Genomic DNA, 24628 nt, shown 5'->3' with positions numbered 1-24628 from the left:
AGTACCTTGTAAAATGTTTACTGGGAGCGGTTATGAGGTTAGCATTATTTAGATTGCTTTTCTCTACTAGACTCCCGGAGATAAAATCCAGGGCTGAAATGATGCATTCAAAACTCTGCATTGACCATTTCCTGGAAACATTTTTTTTTTTCGCCCCACTTAAATTGTACTTAATGGTTGTGTAGGTGAAGCTTAAAGTGTCTATCACACCTACACCTGTTTGATAAATGACATGAAATGTAATGAAGCTGAGGACAGGCAGAGAGACCACTGATACCATATTCATTGTCTGCCAGCTTTGGGGAAAATACCTTATTTCGTGGCACATTAGGTGCTGCAGTGTGGAAGATGCACCCTAATTCTGGAAGGGCAGTTCTGAGAAAAAAGTGTGTCTTGACCAAGACTGCAGATAGGTTGCTTGATATGAGTAATTTTTACTTAAATACACACTCACGTTTCAGAATCTCTATTCAGTACTGTATATCTGTCTTTGGTTTCTTCATTTTTATGTAAAAGATGGGTACAAGACAAGAAAAACAACCCCTTCCTTACATGATATTACTGCAGGGATGAGACTGTATAGGAAGGCTGCCAGAGGTTTAGCAATGTGGAGAGCTACTTTTAGGTGACAAAGACTGACTCATGCAAGCATGTTGTAGCCATTATTAATATACAGTATATATGAGGAGTTCAGTTAAAATAAGAACCGAATATATTGAGAGCAATAAGCACGTAAAGAAACTAGAGGACAAAGGATGAAGTAAATGAAGATCTGGAAGAAAAATTAGTGCACATTACTCTGAAAATAGGAAGCTATTCTGGAAAGAGGTCTGGAATTGTAGAAGTGACAGTGGAATGAACCATTTGGCCTGTTACTCAGTGCAAAGCCACCTGTAAAGGAAAGAAAAGGAATAAGAAGTGACAGGAAAGATAGGAGAAATAGGAAGAGAGGACGGCAGGCACAGAAAAAGAAAGATAAAAGCTAAGGAAGTAGGCAGCACAACATCAAGTGAGTGGATGATGGTCGCCACCACCTACCACAATAATAGTAATAATTTTGTGCACACCACGGGGTGGGATAAAAAGGTAATTGCGCAATCCACGGGTTAACTGAATGGTTGTCCTGTGGTTGCTCTAAGACATCGTGCTGAATGGATGCCAGTCAGGTTGTTTCTGTTTCCGTGTGAGTGTTATTTGTATCCGTTGTTTTACAGGAGCGTAATCTTGAGCGGCAGTGTGGCACTAAACCTTACATGGCCCCAGAAGTACTTCTACGACCATACAGTGCTGAGCCTGCTGACATCTGGTCGTGTGGAGTGGTATTAGTAGCGCTGCTGGCTGGTGGTGAGTGTACTATTTTTGTACACCCGCCCAAATAAGTCTGCCCCTTCGGGTACGTTGGTTGTGAAAATGTGCGAGTTTTGCACACACACATGAATCTATAAATCTGGTGCCTCAAAACATATACCACCCAGTATGTTTTTTTTTTTTTTTTGTTTTTTTTCCAAGTTCCAATAACTACCAAAGATACGGTAATGTGTTCACATAATCACAGAATGCCCCATATTTCACAATGCTTTGTTCATGTTTCAGAATGATACGTGCCGTTAGGGGGCCAATACTTTTTTGGGCGTGTGTACATAACAGGTAGCCACAAATAACGATGTTTTATTAAACATGTATTTCAGCAAGAGGATTTCCCCTGCTGTATTTAGGGGTGTACAGAAAATCAGCCTTGGTCTCACTAAAATACTAGAATAAATTGAGGATGAAGGGGGAGCACAAAACTAACAGTTAGTACCTAGTGTGCTAGTGCCCAGTGTAATGAGCCAGTTTCACTCTTACTTTGAACTAAGCTTGAGATGAAGGGGGAACACAAAAATAGCAGTTAGTAGCTAGCATGCTAGTGCCAGTGAGCCAGTTTTCAGCAATCCATCCCAGAGAACATAGTGTTTGCAATGGTTATGTGATGATTGTGGTAATGGAAACTTGACCATGACACAAAACCTGATAACATTCAGAAGTTCTGTAAGTTACTGACTGAAACGAGTTAATGTCTTTTACACATAGTCATACTGTTGGAAACTCAACTCTGTATAACTTTACAAAGCAGTGTGATAAGATCCTGAAGTTCTGTGGCAAGTAAAAATATGGTAAATATTCCTTAACCATGCGACAACACTTCAGACTTCATTAGCTGATGATTTTTACTCATTTAACCAAAGCAGATTTGTTGGTAGGCAGCAGTCTCCCAGTATATTTCTTTTATCTGATTTGTGTTACTATTAAAGCACTATGCAATTGACATTGAAGTTAATTATTTTGTAACCACTGTGAATATTAACCTCCGACACCTTTTTCCACTCATTTCACATACACTAATGCGCACAGATTAACATTACTTTTTAAGTTTTCAGTATTCGTACAAGATTGCAATAATGCAGATTTAGATCTTGGTGTATTATCATAAACATAAATTTGTTAAACTCTACATTTTGCTTAAAGGATAAACACACAAGAAGCATGGACTTACTGCACCAAGCCAAATGCATTGGATGTTGCAAACAATAATCAGCTGATCAGCTAATGAGAGCAAGGTGGCAGTGAAAGTTATGTAAAAATTTGTAGATATGTGTGTATTTCCACTTGAATAAATAACTGAATGTAAAATTACTTTCTGGTGGATGATAAACACGATTACATCTGCTCAAGTGCTTAAAAACAGAATGGGCATACAAAGCATGAGGAAAGAGGTAATGTAAGTACTTTGTGGTTAATAGTGGGTACAATATTATACTGTTGGTTATTACTAGCTTAGGTTAGAAAGTTACATACAGTATAGTATGCAGTCGAACATATTATGTTTGGGGACAATGCTGAGAGTGATTAGGCAACCATATAGGTTTATTGCTACTGCAAGGCCCCTTCTGGGGGCATGGCTAGTATTTGCGGGGATCTCTGTGACATTGTGCCCCCATGGAAGGGGAAGGAGTACTGTACTGTGTTACAGCAAGGGTTTATGTAGTTCTTGGCCATCCTAGTGATTGATGTTGGCTGATTCGACATCATAAGGTTTTCAGGTGTGGGTTGCTCAGTAGGTCACAATTTTTCATTTATTATGGATGGGTAAGAGGGAGGTATTTAATTTCACTCTGGTTAAGATAATAGGTGAATAACAGTATCAGGACCTGTACGGAACTGAAGATTTTTCATGGTCATCGTAATTGATCTTAAGAAAACTGGCTATTAGACTTGGACATCGGTGATAGCAGAATCTTTGTGTAATGATGCATAGTATTAAGCTTATATCGTTTATGTTAGTGATTTCCTGAGGAAGCCGTTTCTGCCTCGTCTTTGGTGATCTAGCTGTGTGAGAGCTAATAGACGTCATAAAGCTAGATTACCAAAGTCAGGGCTGAAACTCAGTTCACCGAAAATACAGTAAGCCGAAAAGGTAAGTTACCTAAGATTTTCAGATAAATGTAGGTGGTTAGTAGTGTTTCTATATTATAAGCTAAGAACTTAAGGCTGCATGTTGGCATAGTGTGCTGCTCCAGACTACCATGAAGAGGGAATTCTTGTTATGGGTATCTGAAATTAAAGTCCTTTTGGATAATGAATTTTCAGATATTAAGTACAATATATTGTAACATTAGTATGTTTAGGTTGTGAAGTAGCCATTGAGGGTTAATATTGTCAGCCTATCCCCCAGTACACATTCATTGTTGTACGCTTAAAGCAGCAGAGGTGACAACACTTGTTAAGCACTAAATCAGTACAGTACCTGCACTAGAAGTAACTCGTAACATCTTCAGAACACTAACCAAAACCATTTGATACTGCATTAATAATAATAATAATAGTGAACTGTCTTTTATCTGGCATGATTAAGCCAACCCCTACGCCGAATAAAGTGAAACACCAGATATTGAATAGAACCCCCCCAATGGCTAAACATTTGACTTCGATCCTGTTGTTGTATTCCTGTCTGTCTTGACCCTCTATCCTTAAATCTTTCTAATGAGTCAAAGATGAAAACTAAGCACAAAATACAATACAGTATAGATTCAGTACATAGTGTTGTAGGGTTTTCCTGGGTGCTGGTTGGCTACCACATACGAGCCAATTTATAAGCCCTGCAGCTGGATGTTGCATAGAACTACCGGTTACTTCCCTTTTCGGCACCAGATGGTGCATGATTTCACCAGATCATGGGATGACCGACAATTGTGAGAGTTTACTGTATGGTGATCCCTTGATTATAGCAGTTTTTATCATTATTGCAAGATGAAAATCTATCTATCGGTATCTATTGCCAGACACCTCAATCCCGTAAAGGGTGGCCACAAACAAATCGCCTCCATGTTGCCCTGTCCCCCATCATTTCATTGCCCTACTCCCAGCTCACACCCTCCCCTCTCTCGTATACCTCTCCACTCCATCTCTCCCTCTCATCCTTGGCCTCTCCCTCCCTCCAGCTCACACACATACACTCTTCTTGTCAGTCTATTGCTCTCCATCCTCCCCACATGGCCAAACCACCTCAGTGTATTTCTCCTTACGCTTCTTATCACATCCACACCACAACGCTCCTTCTTTTTCTCATTTGTCAGTCTGCCTCACCATGTGACTCCACATGCTCTTCTCAAATAACTCATTTCCACTCCTCTCACTCTTGACTTGTGTCCCTCCAACAAGGTCCAAACTTCACTTCCATACGTTGGAGTTGGTATCACAATACTGTCATGTAGTACCAGTAGCCTTTTCGTTCTCATGCTCACTTCCCTGTTTCTTATCACTGCTTTCAAGGAACCAATAACATTTCTTCCTTGTTGTACCCTTTCAAGCACTTCACCCTCTAAACTTCCATCCTTACTTATCACACTACCCAGGTACTTAAATGCACTCTCATTTTCCATTTCCCCCTTTTCCAGCCTCACTGTACAGTCACTGACTTCTCTTACCTCAAAGACCATAACTTTACTCTTCCCTACATTCACCTTTAGATCACATCCGTAAATTGGGGTGTCCGGGAATTGGGCGTCTGGATATTACGGGGATTACTGTATATACGTAAATGCTGCTCTTGGGTGTCTTCTCTTTCCTCTCCTCCATCCTTCTTTCCTTCCATCCTCTTCTGTCTTTCTTTCCTTCCATCCTCTTCTGTCTTTCTTTCCTTCCATCCTCTTCTGTCTTTCTTTCCTTCATTCTTTTCTTGTCCTTCTGCCTGTGGGTGACTTTACACTCCCTCTTCTGTCTTTCTTTCCTTCATTGTTTCCTCTTCCTTCTGCCTGTGGGTGATCGTACACTGAGTGACAACCCAAATGGTTTCCTGTACACCAGGAAACCATTTACTATGCTGGGTGGTAACCACACAACCAAATTTTAGCACCTGGTGGTTTAGTGGGTAATTAAGGCGCTCTAATCGGATTGAGCCAGTGAAGGTATAGATAGATAGATGTGTGTGTGTATAGAGAGAGAGAGATTTAATAATTGTGAAGCATTGATAGTGTGTGGAATGTATTTGAGGGAGTGGCAGCCTATTTTTAGTCCAACAGAATAGTTCATGTTGCCCCAAGAATATACTTAAAGGTGTTTCTGCAATATATACATTACAGTGTACAGTACATAAAGATGTTTTAATGACCAGAAAATTGTGAATTTTCTGTGTTAAAAGGTTAAGTTGCTTTGCAGCATACTGAAGACTGTGTTGGAGTATCAAGTACGGTGATTATTTGATTTTTCAGCCAAGGAATATGTTTTGTCTCCTATGTTCAACCTTTGTTTCAGTTTTGTTTTGTGTGTTCTTGAATGTGCTGAGAATGCAATTGATAGAAGAGTGTTTTTGCAGAATTACCATGGGATGAGCCAACCTTTTCGTGCCCTGAGTACACTGCCTGGAAGGACAAAGATTGTCAGCTGTTCACCACAACCCCATGGACTAAAATTGACAATCTGGCTCTCTCCCTTCTTAGAAAGGTAAAGTTGTTTGTTTTGGGAAGCTGTTGAATGTTACATGCCCTGCTTATCTTATTAGCTAAGCAAGCCACACTTGAATAATTCCACAAGAATCAGTGAATTAAATGGGAACTTGAGGATACAATATACACTGCTGTATTTCTTTGATGTTCAGGCACTGGTGACTGTAGGCAGGTTAATTGCATATCTACTGACCTTCTCATCAATAGTATTTGAAAGTAGGATAGCAGAGCAGAAGGTTTCTCCACCCCCCAGAAACTATCCATACTGTAAGTCATCAGAAATGCTTTGCAGAAATGAAGGTGGACTGTGCTTATGATGGCAGAAAATAGTGCTAAGAAATTAAGATAAAAATAAGATGGAATAGTAATACAGCCACACTTAATCTTACATTGTTTTATTTGTAATTGTTATACTTTTGGCATTCGTTTAGATGTTTGTGAATCTTATCATCACATTTTTTGGGGGGCTGGAAAATTGAGTTTGGATTATTGATTTTTGTTTGGCACTGGGAGAGTTTTGAAGGGCAGTGTAAAGTTTGCCGTCCTTTACTAGACTCCCAAAGATCATATTCCACATCAGTACCAACACAGTAAGACTGCTGTGTTTGAAAGTGTGTGGATACAGTTGAATTGTGGAGAAAGTGTAGAAGTGAAACTGTAAGGTACTAATGGCAAATGTAAATATGGAAATTGCATATGACGAGGTGAAGAGGGAAGGATTATAGAAGGTATTGCCCATGTATGGCTTAGCATTAAAGCTAATTAACGCAGTTTAAGTTTTTCTAGTAGTGATGCATGTATAAGTGGAGTTAGATGTCTGGTTCAGTATTTGTGGTAGACAAAGTTTGTGGTGTCCTTGGCTACTTAGTATACAAGTTATCTGAAAGTGGCTGACTACGTTTCTTGGTGTTTATTGGAAAATAACATGTACATCAGATAAAGTTTTAAAGATGTACAGTTTATATTTTTGTAGTAGTAGAACATCCTTGTGCTGTGTGGCTGAGCAGAGACATCAACTGCAGGCAAGCAGTTGCCCTTCTAGGGCCATCCTGTATAGTGAACCAATGTTTCCTTGTGGTGGACAGTGCCTTTCCACAGTGAGGTGCAGGGAAGTTAGGAGACCTGATTCATGAATGGATGCTGCCACATTTGCATCTCCACCCAGTTAATGGGCACCATACTAGGCTCCACATGCCCCATTACTTGGTTATATGGGTACCACCCAACATTGTAAAATGGTTTCCCGGGTTACGGGAAGTTGACTGCACTTAGAGTGGATGATGGTTGCCACCACTCTCCACCTATATTTGTTGTATAGTGTGTATTTGGTGTTTGTGTGCAGTTAATATGTCTTTTGCTTTAGTGTGGTAGACTTGAGTGCTGCCATCCACCTTCTCATTGTAGCGCTGCTTTCAGATGGCCCTGCACATTGACAAAACTATTTAACTGTGAGCTGAGTTATAACTCAGGCTGCCCCCATCCGACCCATCCATAACGCCCACCTCATATATATTCCCCTCTCACTCGTGCATGCGTCATGACATAACAACTTCAGAATTGTGCAGCTGCTAAACCAGAAAAAAATGGATGTACTGTACATACAGTATATGGATAAATCTCACTAACAGACTAATTGTGGGGAAGGTTGACCTGATAGAACTGAAAATGTTATATCTGGTGGATTTAAAGAGAAAGAAAAAAATACACTTAGTGCCCAGCGAATTAAGCCAGTCATTTTCAAATCATTTCAAACCTAATTTTTGGCTCTGTCTCAGGAGCAACTTGTAAAAGATATTGAAACTGCCTTTAGCCTCATCATTCAGAGCTAATAAATTTGTTACCCCCTCCCTCTCCCCATGCCCGTCTTAGCAGTTAAAAGGGCTGTGATAATTGAAGTTGTTTTGATGTGTGATTTTTCTCTTTCTAGGTTCTTAATACTGTTCCTAGACATAGAGCGACCATTAATCAGGTGAAGAGTCATCAGTGGTTCACTAAGAACTTTCAAAAAAGTTCAGGTAAGTTTTACACAGCTCAGTTTTGTCACTTTAACCCATGGAGTTTGGCATATACTTCCACCTACCCTGCTCCTAGCCTAGCATTTCAGAGATTATCACCTTTTTTTAAACCTTAATATCTCAGCTAAAACTTAACCAAAAATAAAAAGCCATTTGTCATAATATACTCACCAATCATTCAACTTCAAGCTGATGGCCTCAGATTGTCCGTGAATTATTTGTAGTGGGAGAGAGTGGGGAATTTGGGCAACTTTGGTGTTTTTTTGCCTTTGTCTGAATGTGTGGCTGAGGTGCACTGGCACAAGAAGGCTTATACTAGCCCTCCACAATAACACTTCCAGAAGACTGCAATCAACCACAGACACCATTTCTGTGTGGGGTGAGTGCGGTTGCTATAGCAACGACCTCAAGGCAGGCTGACTCAGCTCACCAATGCCTCGCATCAACACCGCACCACCATGCTTCCACCAGTGCCTTACATATGTGCACACACGTGTGTGCACACACACACACACACACACAGACGGAGATGTATGTTATTGTTTGGTGCACGCACACAGGCGCGCGTGCACACACACACACACACACACACACACACACACACACATTATTTGGCTTGCATTGTCGCTCGATTCTAGCACTGCTCTACCACTTGAAGTCTGGGTATTACTACAGCTTCTATAAAAACCTCCACCACCACCACCGCCGCCGTACTACTACTACTACTGCTACTACATAAAACCTAAATAATAATATTCTGAACAAAATAGTTATCCACACACTATCCATAATCCACAATATTTTCCACTAACAGAATTTTTTCCTGTGATTCGTACTTTTTCATCATAAATCAGTAAACGATAAGGCACTGATTTCATCATGAAACAAACTTTTTGCTTCCATTATTCACATAAGTATAAACAGAGCGCTGGTGCAAGGCTTGCACTACGGCACTTCCTCCTCCCTCCTTCCTCCACCTCATCCCTTTCTCCACTCCTTACCTCCTCTTCCATCTCCTCATTCATGCCAATATCCCCCTCTCCAGGATCGGCAGTTTTCTCTGAATCATTCCTATCACCGGAAATAACAGATGAATGTACAGGGGGAAACAATGGGCGCACACGGAGGACTCATGTGATCTACCTTCCTCATCCGACGCAAAGCTAAACCTCCAAATAGCTGTAAAACAAGCTAAACTAAGCCAACAAAACAGTTTATAACTCACCTAAACCCAAAAATAAAATCCAAAAATCATAAAAATGGAAAAAATTAAACTCGGTAAACTGTACCCCAAAATGACAATGTTCACTCCACCCATGACTAAAACACATTATTAAGTCTAAAAAGTTTATAAATCAACCCAAGCACAAAACTTAAGTCTGAAATATCAAAATCAGTAGGGGAAAAAAAATCATTACACCAGGGTTTGGCCACCAGTAGGTGGGGTAGGGTGGTATTTCTACCCCTGTCACTTATCCGGGGTATCACATGTAGGTGTATTATATATCAGGATTTGCCTTGTATGTCTTGGGATTTCCCCAAGTTTATTTTTAGTAACTTGGGTTAAGAGGTCTTATTTGTAAATTGGCAGTACAATGATCCCTTAGTTATTCATTGTATGTACATATTTGCTGAACATACAGTAATTTCCTTAGCCTTGGATTATCAGAGTTTTTCGGATTATCGTATTTGCCCTTTCCGTGTGTACCAGCAAGTCAGTATAATAAGGGATCACTGTATATCAGCCTTTTGAATGATCGTTAAAAGTTTCCCGTCACACCCCAGAAGAGTGTCTGTACAGTTAGTGATGTGTAACAGAAAGCTTGACAACTTAGTCCCACAATCATTCGTTCTTGGACAAGGATCTTTACCCAAAGTACATTGATCAAATTCCAAGCTGCAACTCTCATTGGTGCAAAGTATAATAAACATTAACTCCTGTTGCTAACAGTATCCAGCACATGTAACAAGGATATATGTATCATGTGGTCTGTTACATACTCAGTAAGGTTTTCAGGCTTAGCTTGAAGTTTCTGGGAGGAGCAATATGAAGCACAGTGTTATATTTAGCTAGTTTTCATCTACCCCCGAGTTTGAGCCCAAAGAAAAAGTTATTGCTGTGAACATTTATAGTGGTGTCACAACCCAGCGAAGGCTTACGCCTGCACTTGATGCTTTGAGGTGGTGGAGACAGGAAGGAATTAAATAAATTTTTGAAACAGTGCGAAGTGTACAAGTAATGAAGAATTCAATAAGGTTCTGACTGTACTTATTGCCAAGTGGATAGTTGTTGGCTTCTTCCATAACTATACAGAGTTGAGGAGAAATATTTCATGGGTAGGTGAGCCTTCACATTTCCAAGACTGAATGCCAGGATGCATTTTGTGAGGGGGTGACACATTTCCAAGACTGAATAACAGGATGCATTTTGTGAGGGGGTGACTAAAATTTCCAAATAGCTGCACTGTGAGAAATTTTGCAACCATCCCTAGCTGCACTCCAAAGGTATATACATTAGTGCTTTCCTTGTCATTTATTTCATTCATGCAATATATTGGTGGGATAGGGTGATGAATATAGAATATTTTGTATATAAATACTAAGCAAGGTTTCTTTGTCAAGATGTATCTACAAGATCATGAGGAAGGGTTTCAGGTACTATGTGACTCTGCAAATGAGCATTGTGCAGAGTTTCACTGTATCTGTAATCCTCCTCACAATACTCATCATTGTTGCAGGTGAACTAATTGTCATGTATACTAACAGGTATTGTTGAATTAGCACTGTTTCTGTGGTCTTTGAGAAGGTACTTATATTAAGATTGGGTGATGAATATGCTGATGTTAAGAGATTCTGAGTACTTTCATTGTGGTCTTTGAGAAGGTACTTATATTAAGATTGGGTGATGAATGTGCTGATGTTAAGAGATTCCGAGTACTTTCATTTGGTACTATTTACCCCTTTGATGAGAGGTCGTTCCCAGTCAAAGTGGTGGTATTCAGAATAAAGACCATCATATAGATCTATAGGTATATTTCATTATAGCATGTTTCTTGCTTTATTTACTTTTGCTCATGGCTAAAACCAGGTGTTATGTAGCCTAAGTAAGATAGCCCTAGGCTGTAGGGGGTATTTGTTCAAACTAGCTGCCAGCTTTGATAGGGAAGGACAGTGACGGTTCAGACACGTTTAAAGTACAGTAAAACCTCACGATAATGGACTTGGATGCGTGCATGCCTTTCTGTCTGTTTACCCTCGAGTCTTGGGTTAGAAGCCGTATGTCTCGAATATTTGAAAGTGGGTGTGGGCTGTATTTCTTTCATAGCCTTCTTTATATTTAGTTAATGCTAATGACATGCATATATGGCACATACATAGTCATGACAACACTGGATTTACTGCAGGCCCTTCCCTTAACTGTTTGGATTCTGTGAGCATGAGGAAGGGTTAATTTTAGCTTCAACTTTGCTTTCATGGAGAGACTTTGGTGCTGCATATAGTTTTCATTATGAGTCTGTTTTCTTTGCTTTGGTAGTTCAGCATTATGATGGTAGTTTTAAGTCCATAAAGCTAGATTACCAAAGCATAGAGGTGGACAAATTCAGCATCTGAAATGTAGGAATTTAGCCAGCATACTGAAACAATTATCAGCAAAGAAGAGAATCTTGTATCTACAATCGGTATAGCAAGAGGATGTGATGTGATTGTGGCAGTGTCTTTGGTGATCTAGCTGTATGAGAGTATTAAGTCGTACAGCTGGAACACCATGGGGCATTGCTGCATATTAAATCTTCGTAATTAATGTGTATGGAGATTAAGTTTGAAATGCTGTGCAACAGACTCTTATCATATGATTAACAGTTATGCAATGAATTGATTACATGATGACAAAAAAGCTTGGATCTTTTTTCAATATATGATAGCATTTACTCCAGCACAAATATTAGTCCTGTACAAAGCCTGATTGGTTGACATACAATCGCTGTTTTCTCTTATACCATCACTGATGTGCATTTAGTCATTTGTTTGTTCCAAGATGGCTTTTGAACTTTGGTCATTGTTGGGTGTGTTTGTGGCAGAGATGGAACATTAGTGTGTCGTTCAAGCAGCCATTGAAGTAAAGTAAATACAATACTACCAGGTGAGGTGAGTTGGAAACTTTTTTAGAATTTTTTGTGTGGGTGATTCTTGACTAAAATGTATCCCCATTGAACCCATGTTATACTTGAGGATGTACAATAAATGAAGGTGTTTCTTGGAACAAGGATGTACTGACCAGAACAGTTTTGAGGTACAGCATTTCAAGGATTGAATGTTAACAACTCTGCAATGCCTGCATCAGTTTCATATGTACACCCACCAAAAAAATGGTAATTTCATACTTTCAAACCATTAATAGGATATATAAAACATGTTAAATATTAAATCAGGGCTAATGTGGGTGTGTGTGACCATGATCACCTATTTATGTATGCCCAGAATAGAAAACGGTAATTACTGGTCAGTATAGCATCTAGCATTCTTCTTCCCAGAAATAATTGTTGATGCATCGCTACAGTTATTAAGCCCTAATCACCAAGTGTCAGTTGGAACTGTCAAGAAATCGGTACTGAGTGTCAGTCGGAACCGCACTTGTTTTCGGGCTCAGTATGAAGAGGCTGCAACTTTATCTCATCACCAAAAGCTAGGGAGGACTTCTGACAGCCACACCAACCATAGCTCAGTCATCTCTGTAACTGTGCCTGGCGTAAGATGTTTTTTTTAAACCTCCTCGTCCAATTCTGCTCCCGCCACATGTGGACTTTTGCCTCATCTTCTCCTGCCAAGTCTCTTTCCAAAGATACTAGGAAAGGACTAGGCGATAGTGCCATAGGGCATGCCTTGGACACCTCTGTGTCTAGGTTATTTAGTATTGGATACTAGGAAAGGACTCAGCGATAGTGCCATAGGGTATGCCTTGGACACCACTGTGTGTAGTTTATTTAGTAATGGAGAAACTATCACACTGAGAGCAAAGCCATAGTCGGGGCCACAGGCAGACACACGAGCATATTCTGTTCTCACGGCAAAATTTAGTCCTCTTTCTCACGTCATTACTCATTGACACCACAACCTACAGTCCTGAGGATACTTTCATTTGCAAGAAGAGCAGTAGGTGAGTGATATGGTCTTCAAGTTTGTTTTCCTAACTGTTATAGTTTCTGAGATATTAAGGTATGAAAACAAGCTACAGGATTTTCGGAAAAATTCCCATAGTGAGAGAACAACGGCGCTTTACATAGCCTGGCATGGAGGGGTTAAGGCAGTGAACTTAATCTCGTCTTTACTGAGCAGTGTGTCCTGAGTCGGGGAGCCGCCACCCCCAGCACAATAAGTTATCACAGCATTTTTGGTGCGTCTGGGGGTGGGGGTGGGGGTTCAATTTATCCCTGCATCCAGACTGCTGTAATAACTGTTAATTTTTTTTACATCATTGATTTGTTCCCTACGTGTCAACAAGTGGGTTGGTGGAGGGTTAGTGTCCCTCCTTGTAAAACAAGTAACAAATGGCCACCCCTTACGGGGTTATGGCGTCTGGCAATAGATAGATAGATTGATCAGATAAACCCCAGGACCTATCTTTAGCACTAAGGCCTGGTGTTGTGCAGCCCTGGATTCCACCTGGTATAATGTTTGATAGTTTACCAACTCTTCATCATCATCTAGGTGGAAATTTAGGTTGTGGTCTTTGGGGGGGGGGGGGGTCTTCACGTGTTCATGCCTCAGTCGGTTAATAGTTTTTGTGTAGAAGTGGCCATTGATAAGGATTTTAAATTTCTTAGATTGTTGAAAGATCATATTTCATATAAACCATAGTTGAGGTATAAGGTAACTAGGAAAAAAAAAAAAAAAAAATGCAAGTACATATGGTGTGGGAGTATAAGTGAAACTTTGCATCATCAGCATCATGAGGCAGTTCAACTGTAAGACAAAAGCTTCTCATCCCTTTCCCTTTTCCATTTTGGCATTGTTAGCCTGTTTCATCCAATCCAGAATGGTCCTATATTTAAGTGTTAGTGGAGCTGTAGTTGATGGTTTAGAGTGTGGTATTGTACCAGTAAAAGAAGACAGTACAGAGGCTCTTGTTGACATTTTACAGGTTGTATTCGTGGTGCATCCAGTGAGAACATGACACCAACCAGCAAGCGTGTATGCAGTGAACTAGAGCGAGCCAGCACAGCTTTCTCAGCAGATGACCTCTCCACTCGCATGGTCTGCTCTCAGCCAGAGGCTCCTGGACCACCAGTTTTGGATGCAGTATTGGTAAGGATTGTGCATATAAATGTGTACAGTATATTGTATACACATACACACAACTGTGTAGCATTCATGCAAGAGCTCTTTCTTTAAATTTAATAAAAATGTTCACCAGCAAGAAGAAAATATAAAATACATCACTAGACTGGAGCTGAAAAGCTAGATTTTTAACATCTGTATTGAAGCATGCTGCAGTGACATTATCCGTACCTTTTCTGTCACCTGAGGATGAGGTGAAGTAGGACATAGAGAGCAAGAAAAAACTGAGATAGAATCTAGCAAAAGTCTGCCTATCTAAATCATCATCTGAACCCTTGGTCCCTCCTCTTAACATCTGGACGGGATGGCAGTGATCATCCTCATACACCCTCCCCACTTTCAATTGAGTGGATGGTGAGCGCCCCCACCAACTTTCTTATACCGTATATATATATAGGACCCTGATGCCCAAGTCCCGGGCACCCAAAGTCCAGGACATTTTGGGCCCAGGTCCTTGGACTCCAAAAGTGGCCAATAAAGCTTAAAAATGAGGAGGGGGGAGGAGCCGATATGTGTTCATCCCCACTTTGTGTTCATCCCCACTAAATTTGCCGTGTGGTGACGAACAGCTGTGTTTTCGCACATAGTAGAGCACCCGGCTACATCCTCCCCTCCCCAGCTCCTGCCTGACCACCATTGTGACTACACTTTTGTTGCCATGGCTGCCCCACGTGCTCGTTTTTGTGAATAAACTGCAGTACCTCGCCACTAGACCACATGGGAATTTACAGTGTTGTGCAGTTTTAAGAAATTAGAATTCAAAGTTCATAGGATTAAGTGCAGAGTACAACACTGGCATGTTGCAACTGGCATAGCACAAGAAAGAACAGAATGTGCAGTGGTAAACAGTTATAATTCTCAGTGCAAAGGATTAAGTGCAGCGCAACAGTGGATTACTGTACGTGCTTTGAGAGCACTTGCATCACTGTCAGAGGCTTAGAGGAGGAGGGTTAATCTTCGTGACGGCCACATTCGTGGAGGGATTCCTGTGTGTGCGTGTATATATATATATACTAGCCCCAGGTTTCTATGCTCCTCATGGGGCAGTGATGGATGGATGGATAATATATATATATATATATATATACATACACTGTACAGGCAGACCCCTACTTACAAAGGATCGATTTTCAAAAAATACGCAGATACGAAAAAATTGTGTGTGCGTGCATGTGTGTGGCAGGTCAGTCATAGCAAGGAAGGATGGGATCAGGTGAAGACACTGCCTAGGAGGTGAGGTGATAATTGCAGTTCAGGGAAGGGTAGGGGATAAGTGGAGGAGTGGACATAATAATGGTCTTCAATCTGGTAATGAGAGAGAGAGTGGGCCTTAATCTGGTTGGGAGAGAGAGAGAGAGAGAGAGAAAGTGGGTGTGAAGTTGAAAGGCAATGGGGTATAGGGAAAGAACTTTGTGTCCTCAGTAATTATGGGATTAGGGTTGGGTTGGAGAGAAGTGAGAGAATAGCACGGAAGTAGGTTTGCGTAGAAAGGCGATGGGGTAGAAAGAACTTTCCTGAGTGATTATGGGATTAGGGTTGGGTTGGAGAGAGAATATAAGAATGGGATGGACTTACAGAAAAAAGAAAGAAAAAAAAATGACTCAAAATACCTTCATGAACCAATTATTTTCATAAGTTGGGGACAGCCTGTACTGAATAGAGATTCTGAAAGGTGAGTGTGTATTTGAGTGAAAACTACTCGTATCAGGCAACCTTTCTGCAGTCATGGTCGAGACATTTTTTTTCTAAGAACTGCCCTTCCAGAATCAGGGTGCGTCTTTCACACTGCAGTGTCTTGTATGCCATGAAATACGGTAATAGAGAAACAGTTTGCACTGGGTAGCAGTAATCTTAAGAAGCAAGGATAGTCAGGCCACTTTGGTCCATTGCCATTCTTTTTAATTTGAAAATGTCAGCATTGGGGATTAATTTTAAGGTGCACAGTAATGCCTTATTTTGTACTGGAATCAACCAAAAGGTGGCTAAAGGTATTTCTAATATTTTGTATGAGTTGTAGTTGATGCCAAGTTGAACAGGGTTTTCTGTAAATATACATTGATTTAAGGGTAAAAGGTAGCACCTTTATGAGCTTGCTGTTGTGGTGATCATATGACATGCACACACGTGATAAATGTACACTCAAACCTCGAATAAAGGGACTAAATGCGGAATCAACTTGTCCCTTACTTGAAAATGTCCCTTACTTGAAAGTGCTATTGTTTTACCACATACCAAGACAATCATATTATGAAATGCAATGATTGTTTCACTTTTCTTACATATTTATATGATTGTGAATATTATTTTACGGGTACTGTGTAAAGAAACATATTAATATGTACTGTATAACCTAGACATTAAGTATCACTTTTGAATGGTGTTCTCAGTTTGTCATGTAGAATATGGAGTCCCTTAAACCCGAAATCCCTTAAATGGAGGTCCCTTAAATCGAGGTTTGAGTGTTTAGAGAAATGTTGTTCAGTGAATATTGTGGTAATTATACATTATTTGTTTAGGGTAAAGATTTCTTGGATGTTGGAGGAATGAGCTTCTCCCAGCCGGCCCAACCTGATCAGTTGCTGTTGTCTTCTCAACTGACGCAAGGCACACAAGCTAGCCAGACCCCTCTGCAACGGCTTGTAAAGCGAATGACACGAATACTTGTGAAGACAACACTTGAGGACACGGTGACTCATCTAGAGGCTCTCTTCAATAAACTCAATTATAGTCATCGTTGTTATACAGCCAGTGTCGTAAGTACAGTAGTTGGACGATATTTTCCTGTGTTGCAAATGTATAACCATCATAAAGCAGTAAAAACTAGTCAGCTCACCTGCTCTTCCATAAAACTAATTGCCTATAATATGGTATTTGATTTGTTTCTGAAAGTTGCTGCAACTTGGTTGGATCCATTGCAACATGTGACACCAAGTGTGACATTTCATGCTAATGCACTGATGTATATCCCACAGTATATGTTGTGTAACTGCTCAGAGGCTTACTGGTGTGGGGTGATGGATGACCTAAATTTTTTCATAGCATTAATTGAGGCCTTGCACACCACATGGGGTAAAGTGCAATACCTGCTGACCCCCCACCACCACCAGCAGCCACTCCCTCAAACACGTAGCCCTATGACTGCACAAAGTCGCATTGCTCATTTCCAGTTAGTGTAATAAGGATGAAAGTCTGGAGTGAGAAGTTTGCTCCAAGTGACCTTGTTGACTGGTTTGAGGTGTAGGTTCTGCTGCGTGTCACAATGGGTAAACTCCGTTCATATGTCATCCCACAGCAGTGACCAGCCAGCCAATCAGAACATGCTGTCACCCCTACACAGCCAATTAGAGCCTCCAGTTTTCTCAAGGGTGGCGCCTTACCAGCCCAATCTTAGCTTCACCTCTGCTGAGTGCAAAGCACTCCTGGAACTTAAGCCTTGTCTCGGGTGGCACTTTGCACTTTGCTGTTTTCTTCCATATTGACTAAAAAACAACTTACCTTTATCGTAGTAATGGACGAATATGATAATTTATTGGTTTGAAGGGGGGGGGGGGAATGGCTGCAAAACACTCACAAAGTGCAGCAAAACACTAGCAAAAAATATTTTTTCTGATGTAATTGTAAAACTGAAAATATTATTTTGCCAAATTTCTTACATGTTGCCCTTAAAGTACTCTCATTTATGCACCTTATGTCCAAATTTTAGAAACTAAAACTAAAAAATATTTCTATGAAATTTCTTATGTCGCCAGACTTTGAAGACAATTTGAGGAAAATCTTAAGTGTGTCAACTTGCCCCATGTGGTGTGCAGGACCCCAATTGTTGTATAGTACCCTGAAACCTCGAGTTACGTGGTAACATGTTAACACAGACTGTGGTACACATAACCGTGTTACTCTATGTTTATATGTTTACTTGCACAACTCAGTCTGAACACTTTTCAGAGGTCCCATTTTTATCCCTTCTGCCCACCCTACCCCACTTAAATGACCTTCACTGACACTGATAACGTAGCTTGAAAATTAGAGAACATTAGCATAAACACAACTTAAAAAAAAATTAAAATGTGTACCAGTATTATGATGATGCATCTTTCTCTGGTGCTCTCCCCCCATCTATTTTATTGTTATGGCATAGCAAAGGGTCGTGACCTTTCTCAGCACATACAAATACAAAAAACTACACGCTTTTGGGGGATCGCAAGGGAGCTAGGAAGATTTGTATAGCTGAGCATCTGCTTTGTTCAGTTTGTTTGGTTCCACCACATGGAAGTATTCCTTTCTAGTACCACAAGGATGTGATAATGAAGTATGTATCTTTAAAAAATATTTCATTGTATGTTATTTAAATTAGTGGTAGTTCTGGGCGTTCACCATCCACTCAATCGATGTAATGCTGCTTTGGGTGTCTACCCATTCTGCTCTTCCTTTCATTCCTTCATTCTTTCCTCATCTTTCTGTCCGCGAGTGAGTTTACACTCCCTCTTCTGTTTGTCTTTCCTTATTCTTTCCTCTTCCTTCTGCCTGTGGGAGACTCTATACTTGAGTGACAAGCCAAATGGTTTCCTATGCACCAGGAAACCATTTACTATGCAAGTGGTAACCAGATAATGGTGCCTGGTGGTTTAGTGGGTAATTAAGGCACTCCATTTGGATTGAGCCTATGTGGGATTATGTCCAAGGGATGGTTGGGTTTATTGCTCACGGAATGTCAGTCGGGGATGAATGAGGCTGTTCACTCATCTGAAATGTCAGGACCAACTTGCCTAGCCCCGGGCTCTTATGCTCCTCATGGGACAACGTAGGATAGGATGATGGATGGATAGAATGTAATTATAAAGTAATTGATACTTTTTATTTCCTGAAAATGTTCACAGCTGACTGTGACGACATTGGACCGACGTGGGGCACAACTGGTTTTGAAAGCGAGTGTACTGGATATGGGGCAGCATATACTGGTGGACTTCCGGCTATCAAAGGGATGTGGCCTGGACTTCAAGAGACACTTCCTACGCATCAAAGAAGGACTATCACACATAATTGTCAAGGGGCCTGTCACTTGGAACATGGCACTTGCTACCAATATGCTTCCTGCTTAGGGTTTGAAAGTCAAGGAAGCTTTTACTTTAACTCCTTCACTGTGTTTTTGATTTTAATTGGTGAGCTGACTGACTGATTCCTCAATTGAAATATTGAAGTTAAGTCTGTATCTAACGCAAAGGATGAAGAAGTTACCCCTAAGCTGATAGTTATCAATAGATGACTAAAATAAACAAAATAAATTACCAGATTGAAGGAGTTGAAGTTCAATGTAATGTGCATTTTAATTGGTCCATTTTTAAATGGCAATTAAGTGCCAAACAATTAGATTTATGACCATTTCAAAATAATATTGATCACAAGGTAACATGGGTATTAGATAAAATTGTACTAAGGTTTATAGAGATGAAGTGATTATAGTAGTATACCCGGTACCCTCTGTCTGTGGTAAAGGGATTTTTTGCATCATTAAAAAAAAAAAAATTACATTATTATAATGAGCATACAATTAAATCCATGTTGTCTTCAGGTGATTTTGTTCAATATAGGAGAGATTTTGAACCAAAGGAGTTTGATGTTGCTGAGGACCTTATGTGAATGAAAGTCTAGTGATAGCAGGAGTACAGTAAAAATCATGGTGTTCATTACACACTCAAATCCTGTTGTAATAAAGTCCTAGATTTTGGTTTGGACTGAAAAATGCTTTACTGTATTTTAACCTTCTTGGGAACGATGACTCAGATGGCATTATCAGAGTTGGTGTGAAGTACTCAATGATGCAGTTAGCTTCATTATCAGTTTTGGGCTGAAGAGATATCAATTAGGTAGTTTTGGACAAAAATATTTACCAAAAATTAAGGTTTAACGTGAAATGCAACAAACTTTTCTGCGTCATGGGGGGGGGAGGTCTATATCAAGGCCAGTATTCATAAATAATTGGTGCCTTGATGACTTTCTGTGGGGTTGGGGCGTGTGTGATTTTTTACGTATTTACTCGAATACTATTGACCGCATTGAAGTCCAGAAAATACCATGTGAAAGCTCGTGAAATTCTGGATCTGGACATATAATTTGTTCTTGCATGGCATGGGCAAAATATTGCACTAGGTTATCAGGAAGTTATTTGTAGCTATTTTTACTCGTACAAGTTTATTTTCACCTTATACGTATTTTTGCTCATCAGTTTTTTTGTTTTTATTAGCTTATTAACATGAGCAATGATGATGGTATACAATTTCTACCAATATAACCAGTTCCAGGTGCAAATAAAATTCATGGGAATGTTTTTCTTTGTGTGCAAGTAGGGGCTGCAGTAGCTTCATTCTCTCTGGTAATGTCCCGGGAACTCATAAGATTCCTGAGAGGGTTAATTTTAATCTGTTTTTAGCATTGTTGTCATTGTTGAAGATTTGTTTTTTAGGGGGCGCTGTAATCTCCTCAGGAGAGTTTATATGTAGTGTGGAAGGATAGGTAAAATATTGGAGGTAAGTGTTGGCTGTACAACAAGTAGTCATCAATTTGTGAGAACAAAGCAGTTAAGGTTATAGGAGTTGCATAGAATGGCATGTGACACCTCTTTCCACCCCTGTTTTGTTTGATACGGCAATGGTGGAAGGTCAGGATTTTTTCATGGCATGTATGGCATCAGATGACATCTCAGTTCAAACTTTGAATATTCAAAAATGTCCCTTTCCAAAAAGCAAGCAGCACTTTGCAAACTTTACTGGAAAGGATTATAGTCTGCGAGTTATGTTAAAATGTGTCTGCCACATCTAGTAGATGCAGAGGTTTTGCCAAGTTTTTGTACATCATGTTTGTTATATCAAAATTTGTCAGAAATTTCACTATGGGGAGCACTTGAACAAATTTGTCAATGGTTGATTGTCGTGCTTTATTCAGTAGCTACAGTAGTAAGCCAGAAGCTTGGGCTATAAAACAAGCATTGTAAATTTATATTGTACCTTTGTATGTACATGTGTGCATGCTTTGTAGAGTATGAATGATTACCAGAGTCCTAATGATCCTGATGAGGAAGAAGTATGTAGGTCATTAAAGCTCAGGTGTTTGGTAGTTGATTATTAGCGAGTTGGTTCTGACATGTGAGTAATCTGCTCAGAAGTAATCATGAATCTGATGTATTGATATTCAGTGAATATATGAGAGATCAGCAAAAGTTATTCCATAATTCGTCAGTAGATTATAAGGTTACCAGTGAGTGCCCATCACTCTGGTGTGCTGCAGCTGTAAGGGAAGTCTTGCTCTGCCCAGGCTAACCTATACTTTTGCAGGCAGAATTCTAGTCTTTCAATGGTGGGTGCTCACTTAGAATGTATAAGGAATATATCAAGGAATTTGTTTTGTTGAGTCGATTAACATTCCGTTTTTCTTTTTTCACTGCATATTTATGTTAGTACAATGGATTAGAAAAATAATAATTTTTCATGTATGGTGTGTTTTGAATACCTAAATTTTCTTAATCATACAATATTAGAAAATAATGCTGGTGGGTAAGACAAGAAGTATTCTGATATTAAAAAATTTGAATATGAAGTCTGTCTGCAAAGAAACCACACTTCTTTAATAGTGCACCAATTTGCCGGTATAGCATGATCGCAATGGAAGTGCTGTGTAGCAGCAACTTTGAGTTTGTCTAACACTAGCCGCATCTTTACATGTCAAGGTACAGTTGCGGACATAAATACTGATCCACTTCATGAACAATAATTAGCCAGGAAATGAGCAATGACTTCTGAAACCCAGTGAGGCCATCTTCAAGCACAACAAACCTAGTAATTTGTTGCAAGTTGAACAGTGAAGGATCTGAAGAGCAATGTGTTTGCTTGGTGTTCAGGGTGATTTGGGGAAAACTTTTATGGAGACTTCAAGTTGCAACAGGTTTATGGGGTGGTTTGTTTTAGCTTTATGATTTGTCACAACTGGTTCCAGTGGTTCAGATCAGGAAGAACATCTACTGACGACTATCACAGATCTGGATGGCATTCCATGTCAAGAGATGACAGTCATGTTGAAGTGCGTGCTTTGATGTGTGACAATTTCCACCTGACTGTCTGAAGTTTCTGAAGAAAGGCATCTGTTAAAGTATGTGCCACATTATTTTAACCAAAGGTGGGGGCGCTTACCATCCACTTGATGTAGTGTTGCTAATGGGTGTCTGCCCTTTCCTCCATCCTTCTTTCCTTCCATCCTCTTCCGTCTTTCCTTCCTTCATTCTTTCCTCGTCCTTCTGCCTACGGTTGACTTTACACTCCCTTTTCTGTCTTTCCTTCATTCTTTTCTCTTCTGCCTGTGGGTGACTACACTGAGTGACAAGCCAAATGGTTTCCTGTACACCAGGAAACCATTTACTACACTGGGTGGTAATCATAACCAAATTTTGGCACCTGGTGGTTTAATGGGTAATTACTGTGCTCCAGTTGGATTGAGCCAGTGAAGGTTTATATCCAAAGGATGGTCGAGGTTGATTGCTCATGTAATGCCACTCAGGGATGAGTGAGGCTGGTCACTCATCTTAAATGTCAGGACCAACTGCCTAGCCCCGGGCTCCTGCGCTCCTTATGGGGCGGTGTAGGATTGGATGAATGGAACGAAAGATGCATTGTGTCGCTGCAAAATTTGTGACGCGTCTGCTGACAGATGAGCAAAGACGGAACCACGTCAGTCTGTCAAGAGCTGTTTGTTCAGTATGCTGATGAAAACTCTGAGAAATGCCGTACGTGATGAAACGGGTGAATGACTACGATATAGAAACAAGAAGGCGTCGTTTATTGTTAGCTTGTTCCAAGTGGTTACAGTCAATAAAGAGTTTTATTTGGACATCCTGAAACATTTGAGGGAGGCAGTGCAAAGGAAGAGCCCTGAGGCATGGACAAACAAAACCTGGATGTTTCATCATGACAATACACCTGCTTACACAAATTTCTTCTTACCCACAATTGGCAAAGCATGAAGCAACATACTGTCACCTGCTGCCCTGCTCTGGACTGGGGCCCTGCAGACCCTCCGTCACCCTGTTTGAATTAACCTTGAAAGTTCACTAAGAGAAGAAGAGGAGAAAGTTTACCAAGTGCACTAGAGACATACTCAAATGCATGATGCTAAAGCTCAAAGTCGCCGCAACACAGTGCTCCCACCACGATAACACCAGATGGTTGGTGCGCAATGTAAAAAGTTCGGTTTCTCTTTGGACAGACCTCTTAGGTGCGCTTAGTATTGGCTGTCTTAGAGGTCATCAGAGAAGGCAGTGTAAAGATGGAGTGTTGGTGGTAGTGGAATAGGTGAATGCAGAGGACATGCCCACAGCTTCTCCACTTGCATCCTGCCTATTGCCATGCTCACAGTAGCAGCATCAATCAAAGGCCAAACACTGGATCTGCTGACTCCAAACCCTCCCTGCTCCAATCAAACTCCTCATTCAGCAACCGGTTGTAATGCTTTCTCCAGGCCTCTAATATCCCCGCTGTTTACCACTACCTTTTCTTCACACACTGCCCACCTATGGTATCCCTGTTTTCCTTCTTCAAATGAGTTGCCACCTTAAACGTCAATCATATTCTTCCTTTCCACGCATATGTAAACTATCCAGTAAAAGTCTCTTTAGACACATTTTGCCCGAATACCTCTTTTTTTTTTTTTTTTTTTCTAGCTGTACACCTGGCAGCAGTCGAGTATTAAGATTTGTTACCACCCCCCTTCCATTACCAAAAGCCTTCTTTTTTCAACTGCAGCTTCTATACCCTCATCCCACCACCAAGTTACTTTTTTGTCTTGGGAGGGGGGGGGGTGTCCATCCACACGCTGAATCTGTAACTCTGATTATTCTTGAGAGTTCTGTACTGTTCATTAACACTCAGCAGTTCCCTGTTCAGCCACCAGTCTACTCATCTAGCAGTGGAAGGCATCCCTTCCTGCTTGTTTTTTCAGTTTTCCTGCAAGGTGCGGTGGTCCTCTTTTTCATCACCCACTCCGTAAGCACCATGTCACATATCAGTAACTTGAATTCAATAAGAACAAACTGAAAAGGATATTACCAAGACTCAAAAGCCTGAGACACTAAAAAGTTAATCACTATTACCATCCCACGTATGGATGGAGTACAGTGAGGTCAAGGGTGCAAGGACGGAAAACATAAAAGTGGAATAAATGATCAACAAAATTACTGTTTAACAAAGCGAGATAGATACTAACACACTCACTATTCAAGCCCAAGAATCCTATATTCCGCTTCACAGGCGGGTGTAT

General features: G+C 40.4%; 1 protein-coding gene across 3 annotated transcripts in view; it reads left to right on the top strand.

Annotated features, from left to right (window-relative positions):
- The window catches only part of grp (serine/threonine-protein kinase grp), a 43836-nt gene extending 20635 nt beyond the window's left edge, over positions 1-23201 (top strand). The window contains exons 4-9 of one of the 3 annotated variants that reach the window (XM_080266099.1): positions 1215-1344; positions 5852-5979; positions 7909-7996; positions 14136-14308; positions 16849-17085; positions 19207-23201. In XM_080266099.1, the coding sequence (XP_080122225.1) occupies positions 1215-1344; positions 5852-5979; positions 7909-7996; positions 14136-14308; positions 16849-17085; positions 19207-19428 (978 nt within the window). In that variant the 3' untranslated portion in view covers positions 19429-23201. The remainder of the gene's footprint in view (positions 1-1214; positions 1345-5851; positions 5980-7908; positions 7997-14135; positions 14309-16848; positions 17086-19206) is intronic. The other 2 variants (XM_080266097.1, XM_080266098.1) reach the window with 2 other exon arrangements.
- Positions 23202-24628: the final 1427 nt, after the last annotated feature.

Source organism: Coenobita brevimanus, chromosome 18 (genome assembly GCF_032717465.1).
Source record: "Coenobita brevimanus isolate Jiangsu-jjx chromosome 18, ASM3271746v2, whole genome shotgun sequence".
NCBI classification, from domain to species: Eukaryota; Metazoa; Arthropoda; class Malacostraca; order Decapoda; family Coenobitidae; genus Coenobita; species Coenobita brevimanus.
The sequence above is the reverse complement of the archived record's forward strand: the minus strand, read 5'-3'. Positions and strand labels throughout refer to the sequence as shown.